The sequence below is a fragment of the Podarcis raffonei genome, chromosome 5 (assembly GCF_027172205.1).
Source record: "Podarcis raffonei isolate rPodRaf1 chromosome 5, rPodRaf1.pri, whole genome shotgun sequence".
Lineage (NCBI taxonomy): Eukaryota > Metazoa > Chordata > Lepidosauria > Squamata > Lacertidae > Podarcis > Podarcis raffonei.
The window spans coordinates 15,793,716-15,810,372 of NC_070606.1; the positions used below are offsets into that span (position 1 = coordinate 15,793,716).

The 16,657-nt window shown below is 44.2% G+C and overlaps 1 protein-coding gene across 2 annotated transcripts in view; it reads right to left on the minus strand.

Annotated features, from left to right (window-relative positions):
- The window catches only part of LOC128413680 (transmembrane protein 150A-like), a 52,699-nt gene that overhangs the window by 26,975 nt on the left and 9,067 nt on the right, over nucleotides 1-16,657 (minus strand). Inside the window, exon 2 of one of the 2 annotated variants that reach the window (XM_053387979.1) lies at nucleotides 3,345-3,392. The exons of the other annotated variant lie outside the window; for it this stretch is intronic. Within the exon in view, the coding sequence (XP_053243954.1) occupies nucleotides 3,345-3,392 (48 nt within the window). The remainder of the gene's footprint in view (nucleotides 1-3,344; nucleotides 3,393-16,657) is intronic. 2 annotated transcript variants of the gene reach the window in all.

The following is a 16,657-nucleotide window of genomic DNA, read 5'->3' on the forward strand; positions in this document are numbered from 1 at the left end:
CAGTCTATGTTGCGTCTCTATTTACTAACTACTTGATCTATTCATCCTGAAAGCCTATTGGTTCCTCATGACGCTGACGTATCCTGCTGAGAAGTTAAAAGTTCCCCCAAAGAGAATCACAGACTTGGACGGGACCCTGAGTATAATCTAAGTCCAACCCCCTGTGATTGCAGGAATAAGCAGTTGTCCCATACAGGGATAGAACCTGCAACCTTGGCATTGATCAGCACCACACTCCAAACAGCTGAGCTATCCAGGTTCATAAAGACTAAGACTCCAGCCCCTCCTTCCTTTAGGATTTGGAGCCTTTAAAGATTAAAGAGGTCCCTTTTCCAGCCAGGAGGGTGAGTGCTTATGTCTCTCAATCCATTTTGGCAGGAGGACTGGGCCCACCTACCTGTCAGTCCTTTGACATCAGGACGATGTCATTTTCCTTCACCCTTGCAGTTTCAACTCAAACCACACAGGCAAAGTCACACGTATTCACAAGCGCCAACATTCTGCTGATCATAGAATCATAGAATAGAATCATAGAATCATAGAGTTGGAAGAGACCACAAGGGCCATCGAGTCCAACCCCCTGCCAAGCAGGAAACACCATCAGAGCACTCCTGACATATGGTTGTCAAGCCTCTGCTTAAAGACCTCCAAAGAAGGAGACTCCACCACACTCCTTGGCAGCAAATTCCACTGTCGAACAGCTCTTACTGTCAGGAAGTTCTTCCTAATGTTTAGGTGGAATCTTCTTTCTTGTAGTTTGGAACCATTGCTCCGTGTCCGCTTCTCTGGAGCAGCAGAAAACAACCTTTCTCCCTCCTCTATGTGACATCCTTTTATATATTTGAACATGGCTATCATATCACCCCTTAACCTCCTCTTCTCCAGGCTAAACATGCCCAGCTCCCTTAGCCGTTCCTCATAAGGCATCGTTTCCAGGCAGCACTTGCACCTGATCAGCAGCACCTGCACATCGCACTCCCTTCGCCGGCACGGTTTGAAATCAAGCCCCTCCGTATCTGGGGGTTAATTTAACAACTAAGAATGTGAACTTATTTAAAGATAATTATGAGAAATGTTGGTCAGAAATTAAGAAAGATTTAGAAATATGGTCGAATTTGAGACTTTCCTTGTTAGGCCGAATTGCTGTTATTAAGATGAATGTTTTGCCAAGAATGCTGTTTTTGTTTCAAACATTGCAGATTGTGGACAGAATGGACTGTTTCAAGAAGTGGCAGAAAGATATATCGAGATTTGTCTGGCAGGGCAAAAAGCCCAGAATAAAATTTAAGATATTAACTGACGCAAAAGAAAGAGGGGGGTTTGCCCTGCCGGACTTAAAATTGTACTATGAAGCAGCAGCTTTTTGCTGGCTGAAAGACTGGCTACTTCTTGAGAACACAGACATTTTGGATCTAGAAGGGTTCAATAATAGGTTTGGTTGGCATGCATATATATGGTATGACAAGGTAAAAATTCATAAAGGTTTTAAAAACCATATTGTTAGGAAAGCATTATACAATGTTTGGATTCGTTATAAAGATTTGTTGGAAAATAAAACCCCTAGGTGGTTGTCACCAATGGAGGCTAAGGAAGTTAAAAAACTCAATATGGAATCTAAATGGCCAAAATATTGGGAAATCATAGAACAAGAAGGAGGAAATGTGAAATTACAGAGTTATGAGAAACTGAAATCTAAAGTAAGAGATTGGCTTCATTATTATCAGATAAATGAAGTTTTTAAACAGGACAGGAAAATCGGCTTCCAGGTGGAAAAGTCAAAGTTAGAAACAGAATTGCTTGAACCCAATACTAAGAATTTGTCAAGAATGTACAACTTGCTGTTGAAATGGAATACACAGGATGAAACGGTTAAATCAGCCATGATTAAATGGGCGCAGGACATTGGTCATGACATTATGTTTGCTGACTGGGAACAGTTATGGACCACCGGTATAAAGTTCACGGCATGTAATGCCTTAAGAGAGAATATCATGAAAATGATTTATAGGTGGTACATGACCCCAGTCAAGCTTGCAAAAATTTATCATTTGCCTGATAATAAATGTTGGAAATGTAATGAAACTGAAGGTACTTTCTACCACCTTTGGTGGACGTGCCCAAGGATTAAGGTCTTCTGGGAAATGATTTATAATGAAATTAAGAAGGTGCTTAAGTGTACCTTTCATAAGAAACCAGAGGCTTTTCTCCTGGGCATGGTAGGCCAATTGGTGTCAAAGAAAGATAGGACGTTTTTTATGTATGCTACAACAGCAGCAAGAGTCCTACTAGCAAAGTATTGGAAGACACAAGAACTACCCACGCTGGAAGAGTGGCAGACGAAGGTGATTGACTATATGGGACTGGCAGAGATGACGGGCAGAATCCGTGACCAAGGGAGAGAGACGGTGGAAGAAGATTGGAAGAAATTTAAATTTTATCTTAAAAATTGTTGTAAAATTAGTGAGTGTTAAAATGTCATGGGTAAAGCATAGCAGATTTGCAGAGATAAATGATTGGACAAGAGGAAAGAAAAGGGTTAAAGAAAGGAATTTTTAAGTAATCTAGATCAGGGGTTGCTGAAAAAGTTTAAAATAGGGATGCAGAAAAGAGAGGCACGGGGAAGTCGTTGAAATTGGGTACATGAAAAAATTCATGAAATTATACATGTTTTTATGTTTGTTTGTTTGTGTTTGTTGTTCGTATTGTCTTATAATGTATGTTGAAAAGCCAATAAAAATTTTATAAAAAAAAAAAATGAAATCAAGCCCCTCCGGCTTGATGGCTGATCCCTGCAAACCACACCAGGCATCATTGTATATGGCATCAAGTGTAGGGAAAGTGGGCATGCCTTGGGCAAAACAATCTGAATTACGATGCCTGCAGGTTGGATGTTCGCCGCCACTTAAGGTGAAACTGTCTAGCTCCTTTTTTCTCCACAAGCATGAAGACCACCAAGTGGTGGTTTGTTTTTTTAAAACCCTGTAATGCAGTGGGTGAGTAGACTCTGTGCTTTAAATAGCGGACTACGTGCACCGTGCAATTGTTGGCAAAACTGCAAACTTTCACATCTTCAGGCTTTCATAGTTAGAGTTCTTTAGCTACTTACATCATCTAGGCGGCCGACTTTGGGTTGGGGGGAAAAAATGAAAAGACTATGCAAGCACAGAGTCTAAGTAAACCGTAGAATCTTGCGCTTTAAATACCAGATCAAGGTCTTTCCCCTCCTGGCTAGAAGCAGAATGCAAGCAAATGAGCAAGGATATTAGAACCAGCCCAGGAAAACCCACACAGACAGGCAGAGCCACCAACAAAAGCCATGGTGCAAAGGGAGGAAGAACTCTTACCAATTATGGACTGGGCAGATGTGATTGTTGGACAGTGCCATGGCATACCTGTAGGGAATAAAAGAAAGAAGTGAAAGAAGTGATCGTGTCTGCTCTCCTCAAACACCCAACGGCTGCTTCTCAGTTCTCTGCAGCCTAGGAGCAGCCCCAATGCTCAAGCCTCCATTAAGAATGCACAGTAAACCAGTAAACAGGGTGTTCAGGCCAAAGGTGGCAGTCAGTCTTCAAACTTCTGCCTCCTCAACCACAGATTCGGTGCGTAGCCTTCAGCAAGTCATTTCTCTTAACCTTTGCTGTCCATCAATAAAGTGGATTGGTAGAGATTTTGAGGCAATCTGGGTCATGCTGCACCGCAGTTCAGCCTAAGCAACCGAGTAGCATCCTCCATCACACCTGGAGGCAACAGGTGTGTTAAGGATAGAGCACCAAACCAGCACACAACTTTGACACCAGTGTGCAGTCAATCGGACAAGCCTGGGCTTTGGGGTCAGTGTTAGATATGGAGATATGAAAGCTAGGAGCTAAATGGCACCTGAAACAGAGGTTATGGACGCAACAGCGGAACATCTAGGCATGCTTTTTTAATACAAAGCTGAAAATGAATGAACAGCAGCTAAAATATTAGGTTCATTTTTCACATGGTCTAGTCCTTCCCCTGCCCACCCCCCTAATATTCTTAAGAGGGTCTCTTCTCCAGTCTTCAGGGAGTAGCTGGAAGTAGGGAGGCAGAAAAGGGTCCTCCTTTCCTTCCACTCCGCAGTTTTAATCTGAAATCTTACGTGCGGTGCTGCGCCCAGTGCTCAGACACAGCTTGTGCTAATGAAATTCCCTGTCGCAAAACACACCTAGAACAATGGGAGTTTCGAACACTGTTTGGGATGTAACTGTGGCCCCTGATTTGAGTGTCAATTACAGAGTTTTGGGGATGGCACAGAAAGTGGGGTTTGTGGCACAAAACCAGCACACATCTTTGGCACCAGTCAAACGGACAACGTTGGGTTTTTGGCTATTTACTTGTGACCCCGATTTGCTGTGTCAATTACTCGGTTTGGGGGAGGGGCGCGGCAAGGAACGCGGGATTTGTGGCAGAAAACCAGCAGTAAGCTTTGGCATCGGTTTTGGGGGGATCCGAAATTCTGGGGTCCACATGTTAATGGAGCTGGGCTGGCATGTGTTGCTGTCCTCCAGCAGAAGGGAAGAGCTGATGAACTCTGGAGAAATAGCAGGCAGTGGGAGGGGGGTGCCTTATTATAGCATCGTCTGTCTGAGGCCGTTGCCTCACTCTAGCTAAGGTGGGGGCCACCCCTGCACTTGGAGTCAGCTCCTTCCCCTGGCAGACTATCTGCTTGGCAGTGTTTGTCTAGTGATAAGAGTCCGACATGCATCCCAGGCAAAACGGCTCCAAATGCCTCCCCACCCCTTAGATAGCAACCTTTTAAGGAAGATTTTTCAGCCTCAGGGCTGCATTTGCTTCTGGGCAGCAGTGCCCACATGCCAGCAGTGGGTGGGGTCAGGGCCAAAAGTGGGTGGAGCAATGAAGACGACTTTCTACTAGCTGTTCTAGACCCAATCGCACATCCCTCTGCATCCTCCGTCCAGAGAAGCAAGAAGCCAGGTTCAGAGGTCAAGTAAACATTCCAACCAGGCAAAAGCACTCCAGGAGGTTGCAGCCCAAGGCCAGTAACCAGCACACTGCGTTAGCAGGACAACGTGCGGAAAGGCAATCCACATACCACTGCTCACCACTGCTGCTAAAGCAGCCACAGGACTGCCGTTTTCCATTTAATTGAACATTGTTAATTGGCATGATAACCATCAGCACGTTTAAGGATCGTCCACCAAATCACCAATTTCTAAGATTCCACATTCTTAGCATATAACAGCAGTATTAATCAATTCACACATTTTTGCGTTCACTTTTCAAAATAAAAATGCAGAAATGTGGTGGACTGAATGAAGACTGGGGGGGGGGGGTGGAGAAGGGGAGAAAAACCCAAGAGAAGCCCAAACCGACAGATCCTTGCCCATCCCTAACAGGCGGTGCTTAAAATAATTCTTTTTAAATGCAAACGGTCTGCCTGAATAATAGAAAGGCTGGCCAGCAAATCTGTGTCCAAAAACAGTGGTGAAGCCAGGTTTGAGCTGTGGGAGAAAGAATGCAAGTCCCAATTTGCATATATATTTGTATGCACTTGATTTTTTTTAACCACGGCAATCCTTTTCTGCCTCTGTCAAAACCTAACAAAGAAAAGAAGGGTCTAAATTTCAGCCCCCTGCTAAAACAAGAGGTGAGCAGAACCTTTCTATTTGGATGCAAAGGCATGGGCTCAAACTTTTTGGTAATAATAATAATAATAATTTATTATTTATACCCCGCTCATCTGGCTGGGCTTCCCCAGCCACTCTGGGCGGCTTCCAACAGAACCCTAAAATACAATAACCTATTAAACATTAAAAGCTTCCCTAAACAGGGCTGCCTTCAGATGTCTTCTAAAAGTCTGGTAGTTGTTTTTCTCTTTGACATCTGGTGGGAGGGCGTTCCACAGGGCGGGTGCCACTACCAAGAAGGCCCTCTGCCTGGTTCCCTGTAACTTGGCTTCTCGCAGTGAGGGAACCACCAGAAGGCCGTTGGCACTGGACCTCAGTGTGTGGGCAGAACGATGGAGGTGGAGACACTCTTTCAGGTATACTGGACCGAGGCTGTTTAGGGCTTTAAAGGTCAGCACCAACACTTTGAATTGTGCTCAGAAATGTACTGGGAGCCAGTGTACGTCTTTCAAGACTGGTGTTATATGGTCTTGGCGGCTGCTCCCAGTCACCAGTCTAGCTGCCGCATTCTGGATTAGTTGTAGTTTCCGGGTCACCTTCAAAGGTAGCCCCACATAGAGCGCATTGCAGTAGTCCAAGCGAGATAAAAATTACAATCTAATAGCATGTGTAGCAGGTCATTTATATCCCACCAGAGTAAACACAATGGGAAGAGTGGATCAGGGAGGGGAAGCCCCTTGCAGGAGCTGCCAGAGTGGCAAGGCAGCAGCTCTTCACAAGTCAGTCACATCAGTCAGGGAGATGGTTTGGCACCTTTCGGGAGATGGGCTACAGTAGTGCCAGACAGAACCTACCCTGTAAAAGGTAAAGATCCTTGCCCATGGAGGCACAGGTCAAATCTGTGTCCAGGGCAGCTGTTTACCAGCTCCATCTGGTACGTAGGCTGAGACCCTATCTGCCTGCGGACTGTCTCGCCAGAGTGGTGCATGCTCTGGTTATCTCCCGCTTGGACTACTGCAATGCGCTCTACGTGGGGCTACCTTTGAAGGTGACCCGGAAACTACAACTAAACCAGAATGCGGCAGCTAGACTGGTGACTGGGAGCGGCCGCCGAGACCATATAACACCAGTCTTGAAAGACCTACATTGGCTCCCAGTACGTTTCCGAGCACAATTCAAAGTGTTGGTGCTGACCTTTAAAGCCCTAAACGGCCTCGGTCCAGTATATCTGAAGGAGCGTCTTCACCCCCATCGTTCTGCCCGGACACTGAGGTCCAGCTCCGAGGGCCTTCTGGTGGTTCCCTCACTGTGAGAGGCCAAGTTACAGGGAACCAGGCAGAGAGCCTTCTCGGTAGTGGCGCCCGCCCTGTGGAACGCCCTCCCATCAGATGTCAAAGCGATAAACAACTACCTGACATTCAGAAGACATCTGAAGGCAGCCCTGTTCAGGGAAGTTTTTAATATGTGACATTTTAGTGTATTTTTCATCTTTGTTGGAAGCCGCCCAGAGTGGCGGGGAAACCCAGCCAGATGGGTGGGGTACAAATAATTTATTATTATTATTATTATTATTATTATTATTATTATTATTATTATTAAGGGCCCCCTGACCATTAGGTCCAGTTGTGACCGACTCTGGGACTGCGGTGCTCATCTTGCTTTATTGGCCGAGGGAGCCGGCGTACAGCTTCCGGGTCATGTGGCCAGCATGACTAAGCGCTTCTGGCGAACCAGAGCAGCACACGGAAACGCCGTTTACCTTCCCGCCGGAGCGGTACCTATTTATCTACTTGCATTTTGACGTGCTTTCGAACTGCTAGGTTGGCAGGAGCAGGGACCAAGCAACAGGAGCTCACCCCGTCGCGGGGATTTGAACTGCCGACCTTCTGAGCGGTGTAATAGGAATTTTATGGTCTTAGATATATGGTAATGTTCATAAGTGTACCAACCAAGCACATACATAGATCAGCACAGGAAGGCCAACCTGGAACCATTTTTATTCCTAAACTGAGCAAATGTTTTCTCTGCATGGTGAAAGTGGAAAAGTCTCCCCATTGTCTTTTGCTTCAAAAATCCTGTCTTAAGGGTGTAAGGGTGTTTGAATAAGTGTTTATCACTACAAAGGCTCCTCAGGCAATCCAATCAAGTAACCTGCCAGACAGGTGATAAACAAGGACAAGAGAAAAACAACATTTAAATTTCTGTTTAGACCGCCTTTTTCTGTGATGTATGTATGATGTTTCTGAGGGTGGTCTTGATCTACAGGGTGGAATTTCAAAAGTCTTTATAAGGCTTTGCACACTATTTTTTCTGGGTCCTCCTCCTTTCCTGCGTGTGAGGGGAGCACCCTGTTGCAACAGATCAATAAAGATCAAGCTTACTAGCTGCTTTGCTTCTCAATATTCTCTGGTTGGCCTGTTATTTTCTCCTACCAATAGGGAACCTATGTAAGGCCTCTATATGGGCTCTTGGATACCCCATAAGGGAAAAGGGCAATTTTTTATTTACAACAGATGGCGACCACGAAGGGACTTAAATTCTATAACAGGTTTTGTTATATAATTTTCCCTTTTAACAGGATATGGGAACCTCTAACAAAGTGTTTGTCCCTTCTTTTCTCCCACAACACACACACACACACACACACACACACACACACACACACACAAAGTGGGGGGATACAAACAGTAACTTAAATATTCTCTACCCAAGATTCTCAGAAAAGTCATTGCATTTGTCAGGTTTCATAAAAATTGTGTGTCTTAGCATTTATTTATTTTTGGTTCCTCATAGGTCAGTGTGTGTGTGTGTGTGTGTGTGTGTGTGTGTGTGTGTGTGTGTTACTTTGGGGACATGTCCATCACATGTTGAAAGTCATTTTCATCAAGTTCTTTTATCAGATAGCACATGTTGAATTTTAAGCCTTTTTTCATTGTTTTCCCATTTTTTCAGTCCAGTAGTAATCTGTGCGGTTTTGATAATATCTTTGTATTATTTAATAATAATTCTTTTCTAAACCCGATGTCTTTGTGCCAAGTCCATTTTCATCTGACTGGTAATCTAATTTTTTGCTTTCTGGGAAAAGGCAATGTTTTATTTACAACATCGGCAAGTTCTAGGCTCTGTGGTTTAACCAACAGCGCCACCCGCATCCCTGAACCTACCCTGTACTTTTGTGTATTCAAGGGGAGACGTGACCAGGGACATGGCATGGGGGGGTGCCGCACACAATTTTTGAGTGGGCACAAACCAGGTGACCTCACCGCAGAGTGGCCTGATGTTCCTCTCTGCCTATCAAGGGTCATGTTGGCCAGCCAGGCTCCCCTCTGTGCAGGCAGGCAGATGGCTCAGCACAGCCCCGCTAGGGGGTGGGGTCGTTCTGGTGGCGAGGGCTGGTGAACCCACCCCCCTGGGGTGTCAGCAACTGATGCCGTGCCGCTGGATGTGACCTTTTTTGCCAAGGCAAAATGGAGCGCAAGGGATTCTGTTTGTTTTTTTTAAAAGATATTTATTAAAGTTTTCAATTTTTTATGCAAACAAAAAACAAACAAACAAATTAAAAAAAACATATAGTTCATAATACATACTTTTCAATAACATATTTCTCTGACCTCCTCATACCTCCCCTTCTTGTATTCCATTTCAAATTATTTGTTCAGCAAATCCTTAACTTAAAGCATTACAGCTTATAATAACACCTTGTTTTCTATCCAATCCTTTTTTTCATATTCCTTTATATCATTACAGCTAGAAACCACTCAATTTCAATCCAGCATCATTCAACATTCCTTAATTTTACAATATTTCTGTAAGTAGTCCTTAAATTTTTTCCAATCTTCTTCTGCCGACTCTTCTCCCTGGTCACGGATTCTGCCAGTCATTTCTGCCAATCCCATACAGTCAATCAGTTTCATCTGCCATTCTTCCAGAGTGGGTAAATCTTGCGTCTTCCAATACTTTGCGATGAGTATTCTTGCTGCTGTTGTAGCATACATAAAAAACGTTCTGTCCTTCTTTGGCACCACTTGGCCGACCATGCCCAAGAGAAAGGCCTCTGGTTTCTTCAAGAAGGTATATTTAAATACCTTTTTCAATTCATTATATATCACTTCCCAGAAAGCCTTAATCCTAGGGCACGTCCACCAAAGGTGAAAGAATGTACCTTTGGATTCCTTACATTTCCAACATTTATTATCGGGCAGATGATAGATTTTTGCAAGCTTGACTGGGGTCATGTACCACCTGTATATCATTTTCATAATATTCTCTCGGAGCACAAGGGATTCTGGGCCTTCACTACAACTACCACATTGCAGGTTGGGCTGAGAGTAGCCTACAATAACCCTCTGATATAGTGTACTGTTGCACTCTGTTGTGGGAAGGAGGGCAGCTTTCAGAAGCCCTGTAAAGTAACTCTCTGTGAAATTCCAACCCTGAGATAGAGTCACCGTCAGACGTCCTCCCAGGCCAAACCCACTTAACTCAATCGCTTGCTGACTTGCATGCAGACTGGTTGCACTTTTAAAATTTTAAAATCTAAACAAAATTGTTTGTGAATTAAGAGCCAAATTAGCGCACGCAACCCATTTTTGATGGGGTTGTGTGTGTTTTTTCAACTCTCTTCACCACAGGGTAAAACAGGAAACACCAGGCACTTCCAGGCTGTCACTGTATTGTGGGTGGGTTTCAATTCATACCAGAAAGTGGGCATTGCACAATTATGGTGGATTTGGGCTCTTATGTAATAAACCTGCTTCTCCCCTATCTGCAAAAAATGAGACTTTTTGCAATAAGAAAGGGGGTTACGAAATGTACTGGAAAAACCATTGCTTGACTTAACCTCATTCAATCTGCATGAATGTTCAATAAACATATAACCTACCTGCAAACTTTGTCCAAATAAATCTGGATGTTCAGTAAACAGGTTGTCTGAAGTGACCACAAGCACGCACCCCAATTATACACTCTGCAACATTCTGTTTGCAAAGACCTGCTTGCTTAAATTCACATCATTTATAAATAAAGAAATAACAGGCAGCGCCCAGTCTATGATGTTATAGCTTTATGGAAAGCTTTCATTTGCTTAAAGGTAAAGGGGTAAAGGGACCCCTGACCATTAGGTCCAGTCATGACCGACTCTGGGGTTGCGGCGCTCATCTTGCTTTATTGGCCGAGGGAGCCAGTGTACAGCTTCCGGGTCATGTGGCCAGCATGACTAAGCCGCTTCTGGCGAACCAGAGCAGCGCACGGAAACGCCGTTTACCTTCCCGCCGGAGCAGTACCTATTTATCTACTTGCACTTTGACGTGCTTTTGAACTGCTAAGCTGGCAGGAGCAGGGACTGAACAACGGGAGCTCACCCCGTCGCGGGGATTCGAACCGCCGACCTTCTGATCGGCAAGTCCTAGGCTCTGTGGTTTAACCCACAGAACCACCCGCATCCCAGCATTCATTTGCTTACTTATTACTTATAGGTCCAAGAAATCCAAGACTGCTCGGCCAGTTCTAAAGGTTGGTTGCTCCTACCGCTAAACAAAACTCATAGCTCCCTTCACTCTCTGGCAAAGGCAGGAAGACAACATTACTGGCACTACCATGGTGCAAGTCAGTAGAGCATGAGACTCTTAATCTCAGGGCTGTGGGTTTGAGCCCTGCGTTGTGCAAGAGAGTCCTGCGTTGCAAGAAGTTGGGACTAGAAGACCCTCATGGTCCCTTCCAACGCTACAATTCTACGATTCGAAGTCAGAATGGCTTTGGCCAATGCCAAGTTCACAGATTTTATTTTTCAAATAGCAGCTTTCTCCAGGGGGTAGGATCAGCGGGCAAGACCCCAAGAAGTGCCCAAACCATGCCCAGCCACGTACAAGCATCATTCACCCTAGGCTACCAACCACACTTCCATTATTTATGGCTGAGGTATAATAAGCAGCCGGCACCGCCAGCCAAGCAAATTAACATGGAGGAATAGTGGCTGGATGGGATGAAGGAGCCCAGACGAAACCACAGACGTCCTGAATCATGCAAGAGAAACTAGCAATTGGCTAAATGCTGTAATTAGTCCCTATGACTGGGCCTGGAGCTGCAGTTTCTCAGGTGTACTGGGGAGGAGGGGCTTCCTGTTGCTGGGTGCCCACATTCAAAATTCTAAGCATAGGGCTCCTTCCTTTTTCACAAGGCCATGGCTTCATCTGAGACTCCAATACTTTGGCCACCTCATGAGAAGAGAAGACTCCCTGGAAAAGACCCTGATGTTGGGAAAGATGGAGGGCACAAGGAGAAGGGGACGACAGAGGCCGAGATGGTTGGACAGTGTTCTCGAAGCTACCAGCATGAGTTTGACCAAACTGCGGGAGGCAGTGGAAGACAGAAGTGCCTGGCGTGCTCTGGTCCATGGGGTCACAAAGAGTCAGACACAACTAAATGACTAAACAACAACAATGGCTTCATCTACGGTCCTCATCCAACCTGCTTTGTGTAAGCATAGCATAGCATCCAGTCTGCTCTGCTTGCCTTCATGTCATTGCATCCACTGCTTCTATTTATGGTTTTATCCTTTACTGTGTTGTACAGCAGACCCTCCAAGTGTCCCTATTTTCCAGGGACGTCGTGATTTAGAGAAGCCGTCCCGGTTTCTGATTTGGTCCCGGAATGTCCCACTTTTCCTTAGGATGCCCCTATTTTCATCGGAGAAATGTTGGAGGGTATGAGATTCTCCAACCCCCGAGCCATCTGAAGGCAATCCTGTATAGGGAAGTTTTTTTAAAAAATATTTAATGTTTTATTATGTTATTATATATGTTGGAAGCTGCCCAGAGTGGTTGGGGTAACCCAGTCAGATGTGTGGTGGTATAAATAGTAAAATGATCATTATGGAATGGGACGTCCCTCAGAAAAACGTTGGAAGGTATGGTATAGTAATGTGGTTTAAAGCAAAATTTGAATTTCAATGAGGGTCTGTAATAGCTTACACACAATCTCTTAAAACTGAGTCCATGACCCTCTTGTCAAACCAATGTTTTTCTGTAAAATACATACTGTACATCATGCACTCAAGTTTCAAAACCAATTTAACATGTAACATGAGAAAAAGAGGTTACTGTTTGAGACCCTTGGGCTCATGTAACTAGTTTCATGATATATATTTTTTGGACCTGGCCTTTGTCTTCCAGTACAGTGGTACCTCAGGTTAAGAACTTAATTTGTTCCAGAGGCCAGTTCTTAACCTGAAACTGTTCTTAACCTGAGGTACCACTTTAGCTAATGGGACCTCCTGCTGCTGCCGCGCCACCACTGTGCAATTTCTGTTCTCATCCTGAAGTAAAGTTCTTAACCCGAGGTACTATTTTGGGGTTAGCAGAGTCTGTAACCTGAGGCATCTGTAACCTGAGGTACCACTGTACTGTAAATGTTCTTGCCCTGTATGATCTTGTAGTATGTGGAAATTACCAAACAAAAACCCATTATTTACACAACTGCCCCCCCCGCAAGAAGATCTAAATCATGTTTTGAAAAAAAGGATTGTAGGCTACCTGATCAAAAGTTTTGGATTTTGCCCCTAAGAGAAGTATAAGAGACCCGCCAAAAGACTTAACCCTCAGTGGCTAGGACCCACAACAGGATATGAGCGCTGCCCAACCAATTGGGAACACTGATCTCAGAGGGGGTTTGCTTTATTTGATACCTTCAGCTTTCACCCATAGTTTCTTCTGGGCGCTTCCCAACTGTTGATATTTTTGGGTGGCATTCAAACACATACTAGCAAACTCAGGCTGTGCAATTATTGTTCGTTGGGAAGCCTTGCGCAATAAACTCAACTTCCTCAAAACACTGGACTTTTTGTGGAAAAGCCAAGTGAGAGAAAAACGCAGCGAAAAGTGAAGCGGGTAACATTTGCTTGATTCAGCATGGTCTAAACTCTCTGTGAACAAAAAATCTGAATGAATGCTCAATAAATAGTTGGACCACCAGCACCACCCCGGTAAACAAATCAGGATGCTCGATAAGAAGGTTGTCTGGAAGCGACCTTGCTGGTACTGTCTGCAGCAAAGCCCAATGAACTTTCAGACAGAGAAACACAAATATTTGCAAGCATTTCTGAACTTGCAATACCTATGGACAGAGCTGGATGAGTATCACAGCAGAAGTCAAGATCAGGGAGAAACAGAGCGCCTCTTCTGTTTAGGTAGAACTCAATACAATCCTGAAAGAGGCCAATTCAGAAAACAGAAGCTCTCTTGAAGCAGCAGAAGGGACTGTCCTGACTTGCCCCTAAACAGCACACCAATGCAACAAAAGCGTGGACCTCATAACCAAAACCAAACCCAGGGCTTGTATATTTTTGTAACTGCTATTTATTTTGTGATATTTTGGGAACCACCCCGGGATCACTATAAGCAAGGAAGTGCAGTCTGCAAACCTAGCTCATCATCTGCTTCTTCTGGACGCAACAGTTCTATATCAAAGCCACTCTTGCTACAGCTTGCCTGATCTCTTTTCCTCTAAGGAACCCAAAACTGTATTTTAGTTGCAGGGATTATTGTGCCCTCGTTAGGAGCTTTGGTTTGACTGGAGATAATTTTCCAGAAGTTGGTATTGTCTTTTTCTATTGACGCTTTTATGAGGGCCTGCCAGATGAGAGAGTCTGCGGTTCTTTTTTTGGTTTTTAGTAACTCTTTGTAGTTCTTTTTTTTAAGTTGTAACTCTAATTTGGTGATAGGGTTAGGATTTTGCTGGAAGACCTTAAAGCATTCCCTGAGTATAAGTTTTGCCTGGATGCATTCGCGGTCAAACCATTTTTTGTTGGTAGGGGACTCATTGTGGTTAGGTCTCCTGAGTCTTGACAATAACGGTTGGAGTTTTCGGATTAAAGTGTTATAATGGTCAATTGGGGAGATCTCTTCAGTGTCGTTGGAGGTCAGATCAGCCCAGAGGAGTTGACCTTCCATTGATTGTGTCCAAATGCTAAAATTGTTATTAACATAAGGGGACCATTTAGTTCTGGATCTGCCTATTTGTTGGAGAACATTAGGATCAGGTGTCTGTGGGGCGAGCCCACATCTAGAGGGTTCCCAAAATTCAGTCCTTTTAAGATTTAGGGGTAGATGGTCACTTTCGGTTCTTATATCTACGGTAAATTCAATATATTCATCAAAGAGTTCTTGGGAGACAAGGATGTAGTCAATAACAGAATGCCGTAAGCCTGACCAATAAGTAAATTGGCCAGGGCAGTCTCCCGAGGAGAGGCCGTTTAAAATAACAAGGTTTAATCTAAATGCCATTAGAAAAAGACATGTACCAGCAAAATTGGTAACTGGGTCAAGTGAATGACGCCTGAATAGGGGCCAATGTTCATCATTAGCATTTAGGGGACCCATTCCACTTTCGTTGATTAGCTGTTCGTCTGAGTGGCCTAGCCTTGCATTAAAGTCCCCACCAATAATTAAGGAGGCAGAGGGAAACTTATTTGAGAGAAGGAGAATGCAATCTTCCAGTTCGTTCCAGATGTTTTTAAGATCAGTTTGTTTCATAAGTGGGTGAATATAAACATTGATGCATATGATCTTAAAGTGGGTAGAGAATATTTTAACAGCCAAAATCCATTTTTTATCGGTTTTCAATTGAATAGGGGAGGTTCCTAGATCTGTCGATACGAAGGTGCTCAGACCTCCCACCGGTCTTCCGCCTTTTGGGCCGATTGAGGCACAGGAATGGAAAGCAAAATAATTGTGTAGTTCAAAAGGATTTTGCATCCAGGTTTCTTGGAGCAGGATGATCTTGAACTGTGATACGTAGGTTAGGACGTCTTTGTCCATTGTTTTCGATTGCCATCCAGCAACGTTCCAGGATAGTAGTAGAGGTGAGAGTCATTTTGTCTCTTCGATAGCATCTAGGGCTTTCCCGGGGTCGTGGAAGATGCATCCATTGGATGGTGAAGTCTCCGGTAATGTGATTAGGGGCGCCACAGAGATTTTGGCGTGGATTTCAGTTGGGCAGAGTAGGGGTATGTGTTCTGACGTGACCTGAGGAGATTCATATCCCATTTTTCGCTCCAAGTTAGGTGGAGTATTTGCCTCTTTTGTGGGTGCTAGGTCTTCAGAGTTGTGGAGATAGAGTAATAACTCATCTATTCTGTCCGTTATCTCTGTTTGTTCGGCTTTTGGCAGATGGGAGAAGGAAACAAGTAACTCCTGCTCCATCGAATTCTCTAGATGAGTAGCCTTTGATAGGAGGGGCATGGGGGTCTCTGTCCAACTTATTAAGTCTGAGGGTGGAGAGGTAGAGCTCGTAGTAGGTGGGGTGCCCTCATTTTTAATTGCTTTCCTTTTAGCTGGAGAGTAGGGTATAAGAGGGCAAATCTTAGTGTTGATAAAAACTCTTGTAATAAAAATTCCATAATTAGTCAGGTAGCTTCGTAGGGACATCATATAAGTTGGAAACTTTTTAGATTCGAAGGTGAGCAGTATCCTCTGCATGTGTGGCTTGCTGTAAATGTGGACAGTGGATTTCAGATCGATGGAAAGGGGATTTACACCCAAAAGCTCAGCTAGATGCCTTCTTGCGACATGTATAGACGACCAGTTAACAACCTGACCTTTGAAGGGGAGGATAATTAAACAAAGTCTAGTGGCTTGTAGTGAAAGATTGTAGGAAGATATGGTGTGTAAATCTTCCATAGTTTGTTCATTTTCAAATTTGCAGCCAGTCTGCGAAGTTGAGCGCAGTAGGATAGGTACTCTAGGTGTTGATTCGGCCCTATCCTTCGATGAAGCATCTACGGGGCTGACATTAACTTTTGGGGATATAAAGGATATAATCTTCTCTAGGGAGCCTTTGATGTCTCTTATATATTTAAAGATATAGTCCACGGTTTTAGCCACTAGGTCTAACGTGGTAGAGTGTTCAAGTAGTAATTCAGAGAGATGGTTTTCTTGTTCTCTGATGCAGTCTTCTGCCTGAATGGGCATAGTTGGAACTTTTTTGGGACCTTTTGGTCTCGTGATGGTGTTGTTTAAGGGGTTAGTGGGTTGTTTAGCGGATAGTTCCTT